General features: G+C 43.2%; 1 protein-coding gene across 10 annotated transcripts in view; it reads left to right on the forward strand.

Moving 5' to 3' along the window:
• The window catches only part of LOC129854263 (myotubularin-related protein 10-like), a 46,372-nt gene that overhangs the window by 21,814 nt on the left and 7,754 nt on the right, over positions 1-16,804 (forward strand). For 8 of the 10 annotated variants that reach the window (XM_055921095.1, XM_055921097.1, XM_055921099.1 and 5 more), the window contains 3 exons: positions 9,340-9,476; positions 10,492-10,564; positions 13,936-14,078. In XM_055921095.1, coding sequence (XP_055777070.1) covers positions 9,340-9,476; positions 10,492-10,564; positions 13,936-14,078 — 353 coding nt within the window. Of the gene's footprint in view, positions 1-8,996; positions 9,116-9,339; positions 9,490-10,491; positions 10,565-13,935; positions 14,079-16,804 lie in introns of those variants that run through there. The other 2 variants (XM_055921102.1, XM_055921103.1) reach the window with 2 other exon arrangements.

A 16,804-nucleotide genomic window follows, 5' to 3' on the forward strand; every position in this document is an offset into this window, starting at 1 on the left:
TTTCTAATCGACCTGACCGGGGTATCCTGGAAGGATATTGATCTCATCCCGTCAGTAGAGGATGCCTGGATATGTTTTAAAAATGCCTTCCTCACCATCTTGAATAAGCATGCCCCATTCAAGAAATTTAGAACCAGGAACAGATATAGCCCTTGGTTCTCTCCTGACCTGACTGCCCTTAACGAACAGAAAAACATCCTATGGCTTTCTGCATTCTGCAACAGCCCCCGTGATATGCAACTTTTCAGGGAAGCTAGGAACCAATATACACAGGCAGTTAGAAAAGCCAAGGCTAGCTTTTTCAAGCAGAAATTTGCTTCCTGCAACACAAACTCAAAAAAGTTCTGGGACACTGTAAAGTCCATGGAGAATAAGAACACCTCCTCCCAGCTTCCAACTGCACTGAAGATAGGAAACACTGTCACCACCGACAAATCCACTATAATTGAGAATTTCAATAAGCATTTTTCTACGGCTGGTCATGCTTTCCACCTGGCTACCCCTACCCCGGTCAACAGCACTGCACCCCCCCACAGCAATTCGCCCAAGCCTTCCCCATTTCTCTTTCTCCCAAATACAGTCAGCTGATGTTCTGAAAGAGCTGCAAAATCTGGACCCTTACAAATCAGCCGGGCTAGATAATCTGGACCCTTTCTTTCTTTAACTATCGGCTGAAATTGTTGCCACCCCTATTACTAGCCTTTTCAACCTCTCTTTCGTGTCGTCTGAGATTCCCAAATATTGGAAAGCAGCTGCGGTTATCTCCCTCTTCAAAGGGGGGGACACTCTTGACCCAAACAGCTACAGACCCATATCTATCCTACCCTGCCTTTCTAAGGTCTTCGAAAGCCAAGTTAACAAACAGATTACCGACCATTTCGAATCCCACCATACCTTCTCCGCTATGCAATCTGGGTTCAGAGCTGGTCATGGGTGCACCTCAGCCACGCTCAAGGTCATAAACGATATCTTAACCGCCATCGATAGGAAACAATACTGTGCAGCCGTATTCATTGACCTGGCCAAGGCTTTTGACTCTGTCAATCACCACATCCTCATCGGCAGACTAGACAGCCTTGGTTTCTCTAATGATTGCCTCGCCTGGTTCACCAACTACTTCTCTGATCGAGTTCAGTGTGTCAAATCGGAGGGTCTGTTGTCCGGGCCTCTGTCAGTCTCTATGGGGGTGCCACAGGGTTTAATTCTTGGACCGACTCTCTTCTTTGTATACATCAATGATGTCGCTCTTGCTGCTGGTGAGTCTCTGATCCACCTCTACGCAGATGACACTATTCTGTATACTTCTGGCCCTTCTTTTGACACTGTGTTATCAACCCTCCAGACGAGCTTCAATGCCATACAACTCTCCTTCCGTGGCCTCCAATTGCTCTTAAATACAAGTAAAACTAAATACATGCTCTTCAACCGATCGCTGCCTGCACCTGCCCGCCTGTCCAACATCACTACTCTAGACGGCTTTGACTTAGAATATGTGGACAACTACAAATACCTAGGTGTCTGGTTAGACTGTAAACTCTCCTTCCAGACTCACATCAAACATCTCCAATCCAAAGTTAAATCTAGAATTGGCTTCCTATTCCGCAACAAAGCATCCTTCACTCATGCTGCCAAGCATACCCTTGTAAAACTGACCAACCTACCAATCCTCGACTTCGGTGATGTCATTTACAAAATAGCCTTCAATACCCTACTCAATAAATTGGATGCAGTCTATCACAGTGCCATTCGTTTTGTCACCAAAGCCCCTTACACTACCCACCACTGCGACCTGTACACTCTCGTTGGCTGGCCCTCGCTTCATACTCGTCGCCAAACCCACTGGCTCCAGGTCATCTACAAGACCCTGCAAGGTAAAGCCCCCCCTTATCTCAGCTCGCTGGTCACCATAGCAGCACCTACCTGTAGCACGCGCTCCAGCAGGTATATCTCTCTGGTCACCCCCAAAACCAATTCCTCCTTTGGCCGCCTCTCCTTCCAGTTCTCTGCTGCCAATGACTGGAACGAACTACAAAAATCTCTGAAACTGGAAACACTTATCTCCCTCACTAGCTTTAAGCACCAGCTGTCAGAGCAGCTCATAGATTACTGCACCTGTACATAGCCCATCAATAATTTTGCCCAAACAACTACCTCTTTACCTACTGTATTCATTTATTTATTTTTGCTCCTTTGCACCCCATTATTTCTATCTCTACTTTGCACTTTCTTCCACTGCAAACCAACCATTCCAGTGTTGTTTTTTTTACTTGCTATATTGTATTTACTTCGCCACCATGGCCTTTTTATATTTTTATTTATTTTTATATATATTTTGTTTGCCTTCACCTCCTTTCTCACCTCACTTGCTCACATTGTATATAGACTTATTTTTCACTGTATTATTGACTATGTTTTTTCTACTCCATGTGTAACTATGTGTTGTTGTATGTATCGAACTGCTTTGCTTTATCTTGGCCAGGTCGCAATTGTAAATGAGAACGTGTTCTCAATTTGCCTACCTGGTTAAATAAAGGTGAAATAAAAATAAAATAAAAAATAAACAAGGAGACATTTAAAGAGAATGTAAATAATGAAAAGTCTATTTATGTGTAAAAAAAAACATTCATCAATCTGTGTACAGGGAGGGACTATGACCCTCCACTCAATTCATGTTTCCCCCCCATAAACTCTTGTTGCAAAAAAGCCAACAACATTCTTAAGCATTAAGGTTCATTCATGGCTGTTATGGGGGCGGAACTCACTGATATAATGGAGCAAGATTGAGAAACACTTGACCGTATAACCTTGAAGTGTCATTAGGTCTATATCTGAGTCTGAGGACAAGTTGTGAATCATAGGTTGTGCTGTGGGACGAATTTCCCTTTGAGGCGTTCACTCCTTATAATTAAGCAACAGAGGATGGACCTTCCTTCATTCTAAAATAGATGCGCCTTGCCTGGTTAAACTTAACGCTGCTGAAATAATAACAAAATTTCCCTCTTGCACTTTATTTCTATTTTCTCTGCTTTGCAGGGCTCTACACTGACTTAAATTGGAAAATGTTTGCGTACACGAATACATTTAGGAGCACAATGACTAATATTTGATGTAATAAAACTAGAATCCTTCACTTTTTTTTTACATTGCACGGCAATATTTAGGCGCATATGTGAGTAACACTGTCACCCTGTGTAGCCTTGCTTTGGTTGTATAGTTTTACCCTCATCTATTTCAGCTGCTTATTTTAAGACGCTGGTTTATTTTATAGAGGGTTACTGGTTGTTCCTTGGCTGGAGGTTTAGCTATTGTTATTGCTGGGTTCTGCCAGTGTGTTTCAATGAATGCTGGCAGTGAAAGTAAACATGATGCACTCACACAGTGCCACCTGGCCTTGCTTTACAAAATACGATAGTCACCTCCTCTCCCTCAACTGGACTACGAACAGTTTAGCCTACATTGAATCTCAGGTTTGATTTTACACTATGGTCTATGTTCTGATCTTTAGTTCATGGCTCTGTGAGGGTGGCCCTGAATGGATAGACTTGGGCTTTATTTGTGGGCCTCCCAGCTCCTCGGTAGTGTTGCTATGCGACTTGAATATGACCCATTCAAAGGGGTCTCTGTTTGAATGATCCATTCAAGTGCACACCAAACTGACCAGACAGAGGACCACAGTGGGACTAACTCATCTCAACAACTCATCTCAACTGTCCTCCTCTCTCTTCTATCTTCCCCTCTCTCTCTGTTCATCTGTCCTCCTCCCTTAATTTCTGTAGCTCTCTGTTTATCTCTCTGTCCTCCTCAGATTCTCTCTTCATCCCTGGCTGTATCCTTTGCTGGCTGCCCACCTCTAATTAGTGAACTGTCTGGTTGGGTTTCTCCCTCTTCTCTCTGAATGTTTTTATTTTTCTCCTCCTCTAGGCCTAGTTCTCTCACCCCCCACACTCTCTCTCTCTTACTCTCTCTCTCTTTGTATGTGACCTGTGTTTCTGGAGTGTGTGTGTGTGGGTGTCCAAACATAGATGACCAACATTGACTGTTTTGTTTAGGCTCCTTGCTGACACACTGTCACCTTTATGACACACGTTCATCTGAACTGTAGGCATCTGTAATGATAGTTAGACAGGTACTGTAATAGATGTCCCGCTGTTGTTTTCTCAGTAGGAGAATGTGAGCTGAGACCTCTCCTTAGGTGGTGGAAAAATGTGCCTGGCAGTGGTGTTTGCATGAGGCAAAGCTAACTCTCTGTACTCCCAAGCACATTCTCACCTCTCTGGCCCACATACTCCTACTGTCCTCAGTCTCTTCTCACCACTTAGTTTGTCATCACATGAGTTCTGCTCCGTTAATCACACAAGCTAGGCTAATATGGGCAAAGTCATGAGTTTCTCAAAATGACGTGTCCTGTCGCTATCCATCAGCAATGTGATGGTGTTACTGGCGCACTGTACTCTACTATTGTACAGGTGGATCGCTGAAGCATGTCTGTCCCTTTAACTGCCATCTTTGTGTTGTTACTGAGGCATTTCTCCCTAGTCTTGTGTGACTCAGAGGATTGTGATAATCACTGTATACAGAGACCATGTTGGGTCTCTGAGCCTGTCCCTCGCCACCAGATGTCCAAACTGTGATCTGGTCTGCTAGGTGCTGTACACAAACACAGGTGGCCTGCTTTGAAAGCTACAAAACCCCAGGAAGCAAAGCCAGGCTGTGTCAGTTGGCAGGTGTGATCACATGAATAGCCCTATTTGATTTAGGTTTTTGTGGACTTATTCAAAAAGGAGAACCTCATCCTAGGAAGGGTTTGTTTCCTCCAGTATGATTACATGATATACATGTTTTTGACATGCCAATCACACACAGGATAGGCCTTGTGATTGTTCTGAATCTGTGTTACCTCTGGTCACATGATAGGCCATGACCTTGGCCAACTGACATTTATCTGAATAGGCACTGAACGTAGCCAACTCTGTGATAAACAGAGAGTGTTATGATGTAAGCGGTTGATGACATGACCACAGTACTGTTTGTTAGATGTTGTGGTAACCCAGGTTACTTACTGGCAGAGTTGCAGTCCAGGCAGTACTGTACTTTTGTCAACAACAAAAGAGTTGTTAACTCATCAAGCCAGCAGATTATTAGACCCAGCTTTGGAAGTAAACACAGTAGTGATGGTGGGCGGTTGCTGACTGGTCCCACAATTAAAGAGTGACAACCTATTTCTTCAGTCTCTCTCTCTGTTCCTTGTCTGATCTTAATCCATGCTGTGAAACATAACAGTAGAACTCCACCCTACTCTACCCGCTCCTCATCTTCAATAAGACTCACAGGCCATAAAGTGTTATTGTTACATTCTTGTGCATACGTTAAACAACTTGTGATGCAGTAACATGGGTGATATAATGTAGCTTGTAAACAATGTTTAACATGGAATACAGGCAAGAACAAATAGGCCTAGCCTTGGGCGTAATTCATAAGTAACATGTTCACGTTTGTTTATTCGTCATATACAAGGAGTAGCCTTCACAGTGCAAGATTCACCTGCAAGTCAGCATTTCATTGCACCGTGTACTCCATGTGTATATACAGTTGAAGTCGGTAGTTTACATACACCTTAGCCAAATACATTTAAACTCAGTTTTTCACAATTCCTGACATTTAATCCTAGTAAAATTCCCTGTCTTAGGTCAGTTAGAATCACCACTTTATTTTAAGAATGTGAAATGTCAGAATAATAGTAGAGAGGAGGATTTATTTCAGCTTTTATTTATTTCATCACATTCCCAGTGGGTCAGAAGTTTACATACACTCAATTAGTATTTGGTAGCATTGCCATTACATTGATTAACTTGGGTCAAACGTTTCGGGTAGTCTTCCACAAGCTTCCCACTATAAGTTGGGTGAATTTTGGCCCATTCCTCCTGACAGAACTGGTGTAACTGAGTCAGGTTTGTAGGCCTGCTTGCTCGCACACGCTTTTACAGTTTTCCCCACACATTTTCTATATGATTGAGGTCAGGGCTTTGTGATGGCCACTCCAATACCTTGACTTTGTTGTTCTTATGCCATTTTGCCACAACTTCAGAAGTATGCTTGGGGTCATTGTCCATTTGGAAGATCCATTTTCAACCAATCTTTAATTTCCTGACTGATGTCTTGAGATGTTGCTTCAACATATCCACATAATTTTCCTCCCTCATGACGCCATCTATTATGTGAAGTGCACCAGTCCTTCTTGCAGCAAAGCACCCCCACAACATGAAGCTGCCACCCCCGTGCTTCACGGTTGGGATGGTGTTCTTCGGCTTGCAAGCATCCCCCTTTTTCTCCGAACATAACGATGGTCATTATGGCCAAACAGTTCTATTTTTGTTTCATCAGACCATAGGACATTTCTCCAAAAAGCACGGTCTTTGTTCCCATGTGCAGTTGCAAACCGTAGTCTGGCTTTTGCCTGGCAGTTTTGAAGCAGTGGCTTCTTCCTTGCTGAGCGGCCTTTCAGGTTATGTCGATGTAGGACTCGTTTTACTGTGGATATAGATACTTTTGTGCCTATTTCCTCCAGCATCTTCACAAGGTCCTTTGCTGTTGTTCTGCGATTGATTTGCACTTTTCGCACCAAAGTACGTTCATCTCTAGGAGACAGAAAGTGTCTCCTTCCTGAGCGGTATGACGGCTGCGTGGTCCCATGGCGTTTATACTTGCATACTATTGTTAGTACAGATGAACGTGGTACCTTCAGGCGTTTGGAAATTGTTCCCAAGGATGAACCAGACTTGTGGAGCTCTACAATTTTTTTTCTGGGGTCTTGGCTGATTTCTTTTGATTTTCCCTTGATGTCAAGCAAAGAGGCACTGAGTTTGAAGGTAGGCCTTGAAATACATCCACAGGTACACCTCCAATTGACTCAAATTATGTCAATTAGCCTATCAGAAGATTCTAAAGCCATGACATAATCTTCTGGAATTTTCCAAGCTGTTTAAAGGCACAGTCAATTTAGTGTATGTAAACTCCCGACCCACTGGAATTGTGAAACAGTGAAATGATCTGTCTGTAAACAATTGTTGGAAAAATTACTTGTGTCATGCACAAAGTGGATGTCCTAACCGACTTGCCCAAACTATAGTTTGTTAACAAGAAATTTGTGGAGTGGTTGAAAAACAAGTTTTAATGACGCCAACCTAAGTGTATGTCAACTTCCGACTTCAACTGTAAATGTGCGGTCAATCTCTATTTTGAATGTACGGTCAGGCTCTATATTGAATGTACGGTCAGGCTCTAATTTCAATGTACGGTCAGGCTCTATTTTGAATGCACGATCAGGCTCTATTTTGAATGCACGATCAGGCTCTATTTTGAATGTACGGTCAGGCTCTATTTTGAATGTACGGTCAGGCTCTAATTTCAATGTACGGTCAGGCTCTAATTTCAATGTACGGCCAGGCTCTAATTTCAATGCACGATCAGGCTCTAATTTCAATGTACGGTCAGGCTCTAATTTCAAGGTACGGTCAGGCTCTATTTTGAATGTACGGTCAGGCTCTAATTTCAATGTACGGTCAGGCTCTAATTTCAATGTACGGTCAGGCTCTAATTTAAATGCACGGTCAGGCACTATTTTGATTGCACGGTCAGGCTCTAATTTCAATGTACGGTCAGGCTCTAATTTTCTCATAGAAAATGCAGTGTATAATCTGAACGATTGTATCAAAAGAAACCAGCTAAATAGAAAGTGACAGATTACAGCAGGGCTGAATGGGTTAAACTCATGCTGACTCTGAGGGATAAACTGTCATTTTGACATGTGATGATCCTGTTTACAGTGCTGGGCCTGGTTCTCCTTGGCTGTTCGCTGCCTGGCCTACGGTAACCCTCTGCAAAGCAGCTCCAGCTGTTATAGTCTAGCGATGCTGCAGTGTCACTCAACCATACTGCCACGATATAAAACGAGAGGGAATCACCACTGCACTCCATTCATGATCTAGTCTATCTTACAGTGTCTACTACTTTAGGTCTTCACTTCATGCAATGGTAAATTCATGCTTAATCTGTCATGAAATGTCAGGAATTTTGCACTATGCAAAGGTAGCAGCTGCATTCATTGAACTTGTCATTGTTTAGATTTGAAGTGTTTAAGAGAGAGACAATGGTTCGTCATAAACATTCATGTCCTTCAATGTTGCCAGCGAGGTTGAGAGCTAATTACTGTCAGACCTCTTAGGTCCCTGTTCAGTGACACAGGAAACGGCAACATCAATAAAAACATCATGAATGGTTTAGTCTAGAAAGTTAAGGCCTAGTTTAGGATTGGGTAGACCTGTCTTTGATGAAGAGGGGTTTTGATCTGGATGTAAAACTTGAGAGGAGGACCTCGATCCATCAAGCAGCCTTACTAACCAAAGCGGTCTCTGTCCGTTTGAGGCTGGGCTCAGTTAAAAGTTTATGCTGAGCTCTCAGTTCTCTTAATGGCAGATCGTTTTCCCAGGAGGAGGACAGCTAGGCCCACCTGATCCCAATTCTCTGGCTCATGGGGTTTTCCTGGCAAGCCCGTAGTGCATGTGCTGAGTCTGTGAACTCCCGCTGAATGGCCAGAGAGAGAGAAGGATCCTGGAGTAGAAACAGTCAGCACTGTATATGACTCATCATGGGCTCTTTTTTATATTGAAAAATAAATACCTCTTGGAGCCTGCATCTGGGCTATGGAGGTAATTAAAAACATCTGTTTGTGAGGAGGAGAGCAAAGTCCTGTAAATGGAGGGAACCCTCTTTGGTTCAGACACCAGGTTGTTGTCAGGCTGTGGGTGTTTGTGTTTTGTCCTGAGGTGCTACTGGAACCAAAGAGGGGTTAAAGAGTAGATGTCACAACGGGCTACTAGGCCTATAGGTTAGGCAACAGAGACTGTTGTGTTGACCTCCTCTGTCATGATGCGTTCTAGCTATTCTATGACAGGTATTTCCATCACCCTGACCCAACGCCTCAGACTGGAATGTGGGATCATTAGAGCCAATTCGAGGGGCTGAGAGGAGAAATGCACAGATCACTCTCCAGCAGCGTAACAGGATGCCTCTGGCTGGATGGCAGGATCCTGAATGAGACTAGGAGATAGACATCTCAGTATGTGATCATTCCACTTCCATAGCACATTTTCCCAAGCTTCATTCATGTCATATTACTCAGCCATCAGCCCAGGTTTTGTTTCATCGCTGTAAGACTTAAAATAACTTTGTGGTTAACACTCACGCCTTCAATTTCTGTCCCTTTTAGGACTATGTTTTCTACCTCCTTTCTTTGAAACCTAAATGTCATGGTTCATGTTACTTCCTGTTTGTCATCCTCAGGGGAGATTGTGGTGAACGAAGTGAGCTTTGTGAGGAAGTGCATCGGAGCAGATGGCAGCCATGGTGACCTGTGGGGGAAGCTGATATGCACCAACTTCAAGGTTTCCTTCATCACCCATGATGCCCTCCCCAAGCAGGTATATTTTCAATGTGAGTGCACTCCAGTGGAGGCTGCTGAGGGGAGGACGGCTCATAATAATGACAGGAACGGCGAGAATGGAATGGCATCAGACACATGGAAACCGTGTGTTTGATGTTTTTGATACCATTTCACTGATTCCGCTCCAGCCATTACCACAAGCCCGTCCTCCGTAATTAAAGTGTCACCAACCTCCTGTGGTACATTATGTGTGCCTCTCTCCCAAAAATGACTGTAGCTCTATGGGCCAGTTACCCAGACACGGATTAATCCGAGACAATCTCCATTAAAATGCATTTTTAGTCCAAGACTAGTCTTAATCTGTGTCCCGGGGGATTGGCCCTACATGATCACACCTGAGTTTATTGGAGAAAGTGTGGTCAAGGTTGTCACATGATAAGCAGCATGTGGGATAGGCCTGTTGTCTGTTGTGAAATACCCATCAACAAAAAGGTTTGTAGGACACTGGTGTCTTTCTTCCAGTGTCAGATGTTTTATGTAACTTCCCACCCTATGCTTTTAGACCACCTGTTTTGTGTTCAGCATATTTTGATGCCTTCACCTCTTAAACAACTTAAGTGAGTCATCCCAGATCTGTTTACTTGAAAAACAAAAGTTTATCGAACTCGTGGAAGGATTGCACTGCTCTTGGAAATCAGCCTTGATCTTAATGGTCCTCATTGATGGCAAAATTGTGGATTTGCCTTTCAGTGCAAATGGGGTAACTTGTAGATTCACACATTTGCTCTAAAGTTGTCAATGATCTCCATTCATCAGCTGATTCAATGTTAATCATTATATTTCACTGAAATACAAAAACGACAGTATCATCATCAGTGTTCCTGGCAGAGCATTTCCAGATGGTTCAAATGTTCTCCTCTCAGCTGTTGATAACATGTGGTGCAGTCTCACTCCGCTCCAGTTAAAACCTCTGGTCTCCCTGGAACTATTGTGTGCTTTTTCCCCAGGTACCTCTTCTCCTCACCATGTTGATCTCTGTGTTGTTCTCTCAGAGGTTCCAGGTTGCCAACCGGCTGCTTGGAGAGCACGATGTTCCCTTGGCGTGTGTGGAGCAAGTGGTGACAGGTAAGAGCATGTGCTATTATGCTAACCATGGTGACGAGATGGTCAACAAACTCAAACAGCAATCTCCACCAAATATAACTCTCAGTGGAAAGTAGCCTACTCATATGACACTGGCAGTCCCTTTAGTCCAGAAATAAAGAGCAGTTTAGGTTCCTGACAGGTAATGTTTTTTTTTTTAATAGCCTGTGTAAAATAAATTACCTATGAAACGCATTGCCCCCCACGATTCTGTCTTTATGACCGATCTCTTGCTGGATTTTGTAAGACCCCCCACACTTCTTGGACCGCTGCAGCTGTAATGCTTCATCTACACCCAGCTGTTGAACTATGAATGCACAATGGACAGGTTGTGCTCTCCTCCTTTGAAATCCCCATTAATGTTTTTTTTCTGATGGCTGAGGGACCAGTCGGATCTCAGATCCAATCACGTCCCATCTGGCTGACCCCAGTTTCTCTGTTTAGGCTGTTACCAGGCTGATTTTTGACACACACCATTGACTTAAACCAGTTTTGGTGACTGCCTGCCTGCTCCCTCTGGTTACCTATCCGTTTTTAGTATCTCCATAGATGAGGTCATAGCCCAGACAGAGGGCCCTGGCTGAAAAGCCTGTTCCGGAATAACCTTGTTTGTGTAACTCATAGCCTCGCTCTCTGCTGACATGGCTGGGAGCGTGGGGCTGTTGTGCTGAGCTGATAGAGCATGAAGCAATGTTTTCTACTCAGTACGCCCTCAACAAAGGTCCTTTATGAGAGCCGTAGCTTGGCAAAAACACTGACCCAACGCTCCACCCACCACAAACCGAGACGAGGCATTGGTCTTATCCTTGTCTGGTAAGGTAGTGAAGGTGTGTGCAGGTGGTGGTACACAGGCCAAGACTAGATTCCTGGTGTGCCATGGAAACATGCAAATAATCCCCTTCTGGTTCTAAGATCATTATATACTGAACTAAAATATAAACGCAACATGCAACAATTTCAAGATTTTACTGAGTTACAGTTCATATAAAGAAATCAGTGAATTGAAATAAATAAATTTGGCCCTAATCTATGGATTTCACCAGTGGTGGAAAAAGTTCCCAATTGTCATACTTGAGGAAAAGTAAAGATAGAAAATAGAATAGAAAATGACTCAAGTAAAAGAGAAAGTCACCCTGTAAAATCCTACTTTAGTAAAAGTCTAAAAGTATTTGGTTTTCAATATACTTAACTATCAAAATGAAATGTAATTGATAAAATATACTTAAGTATGAATCATTTCAAATTCCTTATATTAAGCAAACCAGACAGCACCATCTTCTTGTTTTTTATTTATTTACAGATAGCCAGGGGCACGCTCCAACACTTAGACATCATTTACAAATAAAGCATGTGTTTAGTGAGTCTGCCAGATCAGAGGCAGTAGGGATGACCAGGGATGTTTTCTTGATAAGCGTGTGAATTAGACCATTTTCCTGTCCTGCTAAGCATTCAAAATGTAACGAGTACTTTTGGGTGTCAGGGAAAAGGTAAGGAGTAAAAAGTACATACTTTTGTTTAGGAATGTAGTGAAGTAAAAGTTGTCAAATATAAATAGTAAAGTAGCTAGCTACTTCCAGACACAAATAAGAGAACACCTCACTCTGACTGTTTTACTCACCCTAGCAGGGCTGGTTATCCAAAGTGTTGGTGACTGTAACTGTGCTGCTGGCAACAATAGCCAGAATTAATAATGACCATTGAGAACGCACAACGACTATACCACTTATTTGAAGTCATTACTTTATAACATTGCTCAACATTTTCTTAACATTTGTCAAATCAATGAATTTGTATCTTAAGACCAATAAGCATACTACATACATACTCAATACATTTATTTTGTCTGTTCTGAATGACGTATCCACTTACTGACGCTCCCTGCCGGTCCGAGCGGGTTCCTTTTCTGCGCTGTTTAGTTGGAGTGTGGGGCTCCCTGCCACGTCTAACGCAACCTCGGTCTCCCCAGGAGCAATCAGCAAACGGAGTTAGCCATCCCGTTTGCTGAAAGACTGCAGATTCTTTCAAACAACAATTTTATTATATGATTTGCAAAAATGAAGCAATCAACCATCACTAAGAAAAGTCAGAGTTGAAAGCTCTACGAACAGAGTTGGCTCTCAGCTTTTATAGAAAAGTTCAACCTTTTTGTTTATGTGGCAGTTAGCAGATGTATGCAAACAGGAGTTGGGAACATAGTGTATAAAAGGCGTTTAGTTTGTCTCTGTAGATAGCTGACGTTGCCACCATTGTCTATTCTTTCCTGCAAGTTTCCATACAGAGGAGTTTCTACAGATAGTACAAACGGGATGTCACATACTGCGGTCGCACCCAGCTCTTATCTGCACACCCAGACTTATAACTGTCCCACAAGACAACAAGCCTGCATCAGAGGGAAAAAACACTATCATATAACAATGGACAATTATGTAAGTCAAAACAGCATAGTATCTCTAATTAAGTAATTTAACACGACAACATTACTACAGTCAGCATGCCAATTGCACACACTGTCAACTTGAGACATCTGTGGTATTGTGTTGTGTGACACAACTACACATTTTAGAGTGGTCTTTTATTGTCCCCAGCACAAGGTGTACCTGTGTAATGATCTTGCTGTTTAATTAGCTTCTTGATATGCCACCTATAAGGTGGACGATAAGGTGGATGGATTATCTTGGCAAAGGAGAAATGCTCACTAATAGGGATGTAAACAAATGTGTGTACAACGTTTGAGAGAAATAAGCTTTTTGTGCATATGAAACATTTCTAGGATCTTTTATTTCAGCTCATGAAACATGGGACCAACACTTTACATGTTGCGTTTATAATTCTGTTCAGTATATTTCAGAGGGTGAAATAAACAGTTGAATCTTGTGGAAAATGTTTTACCATATGTAATACTCGAGGAACCTCTGAAGAAGATTATTCTGTATTCAGAATAACATAAGTATATTTAGAGTATTATCACATAAAGGGTCATCTGAACATGAAGAATGAAGTTCCTCATTTGTTTTTAGACAGCTGAGGTCTTGTGGATCATTTTCAGTTCCGTTTTTATACAGCTGAGGTCTTGTGGATCAATTTCAGTTTCTTACTTGGTTGAATTTCTCTGAAGCTCTGTGGTGACATAGATAATCATTTTTTCTGTGGAATCTTTGGTCACTCAGCTGCCCACATGTACATTACACCACACTATACTAGTGTTGTCCCAGATCTGTACTGTATGTGCTTTAGCCCAACTCCTCTAAAAAACATTAAGCCTGCAGACCTGGGACCAGGCTACTACTGTTACTATCTGCATATCCATTAGCCCTAATAAGCACTGGTCTTTGTTTTGTCTTTGTTCCTCTCAGTGAACGATGCTAAGGGAAAGCAGAAGGTTCTGTGTTCCAACCAGAAGCTGAAGTTTAATCCCACCGAGCTCATCCTTTACTGCAAGGACTTCCGAATCATCAGGTTCCGCTTTGATGAGGCTGGGCCTCAAAGCGCCAAGAAGGTTTGCGATATAAGCTTTCTGAACAAAATGGACACTTTTGATGTATAAACACTATATACATTTTACATGGTGTTGACTCTTGAATTGAACCTGAGGCTAAATACCAGCCATCTAGCATGGTAATCCTCCAACTCAACTCTTTCTCACCACTACAGTGGATTAGTTTCTAAGAGGATTTCACTGGTAATTCACTGTGGAATGGAATGCCTCTGCTGTCAGTATAGCTGTTTCCAAAAGACTGCCACTGTCAGATTTAACTATTTTTTTTAATCATCTCTTGCTAGCCTACATGATTATCAGTATTAAGTCCCATTATGTGAGTGTGAGAGCAAACATGCTGGCAATGACACTAGTTAATCCTTTATTTTGGATGAGTAGAAATGCCATGTGTGCTATGTCCTCTCCCAGAAAACCAAACAGGCCTGTATGTGTATGGTAACCGCATTGACAAACACACTGAGGAGGCCCTTCTGGGGCGATGTAGGCTGCCCTGTATCCTCCTTTCTGTGCCTTTCCTCCCCTCTCCACTCCTCTTTTCCCCTCTTCTATTTCTGACAGCAAAGACAACAAACAGGCCTGGTAAGAGCATTCACCTGGAGTTTTTATTTTTATTTCACCTTTATTTAACCAGGTAGGCTAGTTGAGAACAAGTTCTCATTTACAACCGCGACCTGGCCAAGATAAAGCAAAGCAGTGCGACACAAACAACAAAACAGAGTTACACATGGAATAAACAAGCGTACAGTCAATAACACAATATTTAAAAAATGAAGTCTGTATACAGTGTTACCGAGCCTTGTGGGCCTGTTGAGCTCATGCTAGACAATGTGATGCTGTGTGCAGTGAGAAGGGAGCCGGGTAGGAGGGAGAAGGGAGCCGGGTAGGAGGGAGAAGGGAGCCGGGTAGGAGGGAGAAGGGAGCCGGGTAGGAGGGAGAAGGGAGCCGGGTAGGAGGGAGAAGGGAGCCGGGTAGGAGGGAGAAGGGAGCCGGGTAGGAGGGAGAAGGGAGCCGGGTAGGGGGGAGAAGGGAGCAGGGTAGGGGGGAGAAGGGAGCAGGGTAGGGGGGAGGCGGGAGCAGGGTAGGGGGGAGCCGGGTAGGAGGGAGAAAGGAGCAGGGTAGGTGGGAGGCGGGAGCAGGGTAGGGGGGAGAAGGAGCCACCCTGGATATAACCTGCAAGCCCCTTGGAACATATGAAGCCGGATAGAGAGGTTTTAAAGTCACCACAAAAAACAACCAGGGAACAAAACATCCATTCAGCCCTCTAGTTTCTGATCACTCTGCAAACACAGATGCTGTTGTACCCCAGGTTCTGGTCCAAAAGTAAATTCTGTGTTATGTGGAGTAAGGCCTCCAAGAGTTCTTAGCAGCAGCCCTGAGTCCTCTGCATGGCCGAGGCAGGGAGACCGCAGACCTCAGTATATCTTCCTGACAGCCTGCGTCTATGTACACACGTGACCTTAGATCTCCAGCCAGAGCGCATGGTGCATGCCACATGGGAGCAGTTTGTCAGAGAAAGGGGGAGCTAGCGCTTGAAGCGCTTCAACACACACCTGAAAGATATTGAACTAAGAATGAACTATTAACATTACCTGGCTACTCTGCCTTCCAGGGCCCTTTATTTTTTTTTGGGGGGGGGGGGTTTGGTAACCCATGACAATTTGATTTGTTGTGTCTTGGGCACTGTTATGACAGCTGTTTTGAAGTCCAATGGTAACTTCTGGTTGTTTCTGATTACACATGGTGTTTTTTATGAATGGGTGCTTCTGCTGTAAGTATTGGAATGGTACAGAGTGGGATTTAACTGCAGTCACTGTGCCTATTTCTATATGGGGACACAGTGTAATTACTGTGGGGAGCTAAACCAGGGCTTGATCCTTGTTTTTGTTTGTGACATATGGAATGAAGCCATTCTATAATAGCTTATTATACCAAAGGAATTTAGAGTTGGGAGCAGTCTCTCAAATATACACAGAGGCACACACACACACACACACACACACACACACACATACACACATACACACATACATACATACATGAACACAAGTTCCTTCCTTGTGTCCTGTGTTTTGGTCGCAGCTCCTCCAATGAATGGACAGCATTGTGTAATTCTATGCAACTGCCACTGATGGAAAGCTCCAAACGCCAGACTCAGCCCTCTATCCCAATAGAAATAGGCCTTCTGCTAAGTTTTGCTTTCCTAGGTTTCACTTAAATGAAATCCTGGCTGCCACGCTTAAGTCTGAATGCTTGGCGCAACTTAGCTACCCAGATAGTCCCACGGCACACTTACAAATACATGAGTATGGTTCAATGGTTGAAGTCTTTCAAATGTTTGCCCTTGCTTTTCAACGTTTGCCTTTTATTAGAAATAGTGAGACATAAATGAATGTCTTCGTCACTCACTTAAAATGAAATACAGCACGTGGTGAAATTACTTGTATTTTTATTAATGGTCAAATTCAAGGTTGACAATCTATTTGACTCTTCATAGTACTCTCACACAGGAATACTATCTACCCTTCAAGGTGCAGAAAACATGACTTAGTGCCTCAGCAGTTGAGAATGTCTGGGATAAATAATACATTCTGCTTTTTAAATGGTGGGATCTTGTAGTAAAGGTAGAGGCCCCTTGTAGCCAAGGCACAGCTTGAAGTGTTATTGAAAGTTGCCAAGCAGGTTCCTGAGTCTTTAGCCAATAAAAGCATCACCTCCAAATGAATAAA

This window comes from Salvelinus fontinalis, chromosome 4, assembly GCF_029448725.1.
Source record: "Salvelinus fontinalis isolate EN_2023a chromosome 4, ASM2944872v1, whole genome shotgun sequence".
Lineage (NCBI taxonomy): Eukaryota > Metazoa > Chordata > Actinopteri > Salmoniformes > Salmonidae > Salvelinus > Salvelinus fontinalis.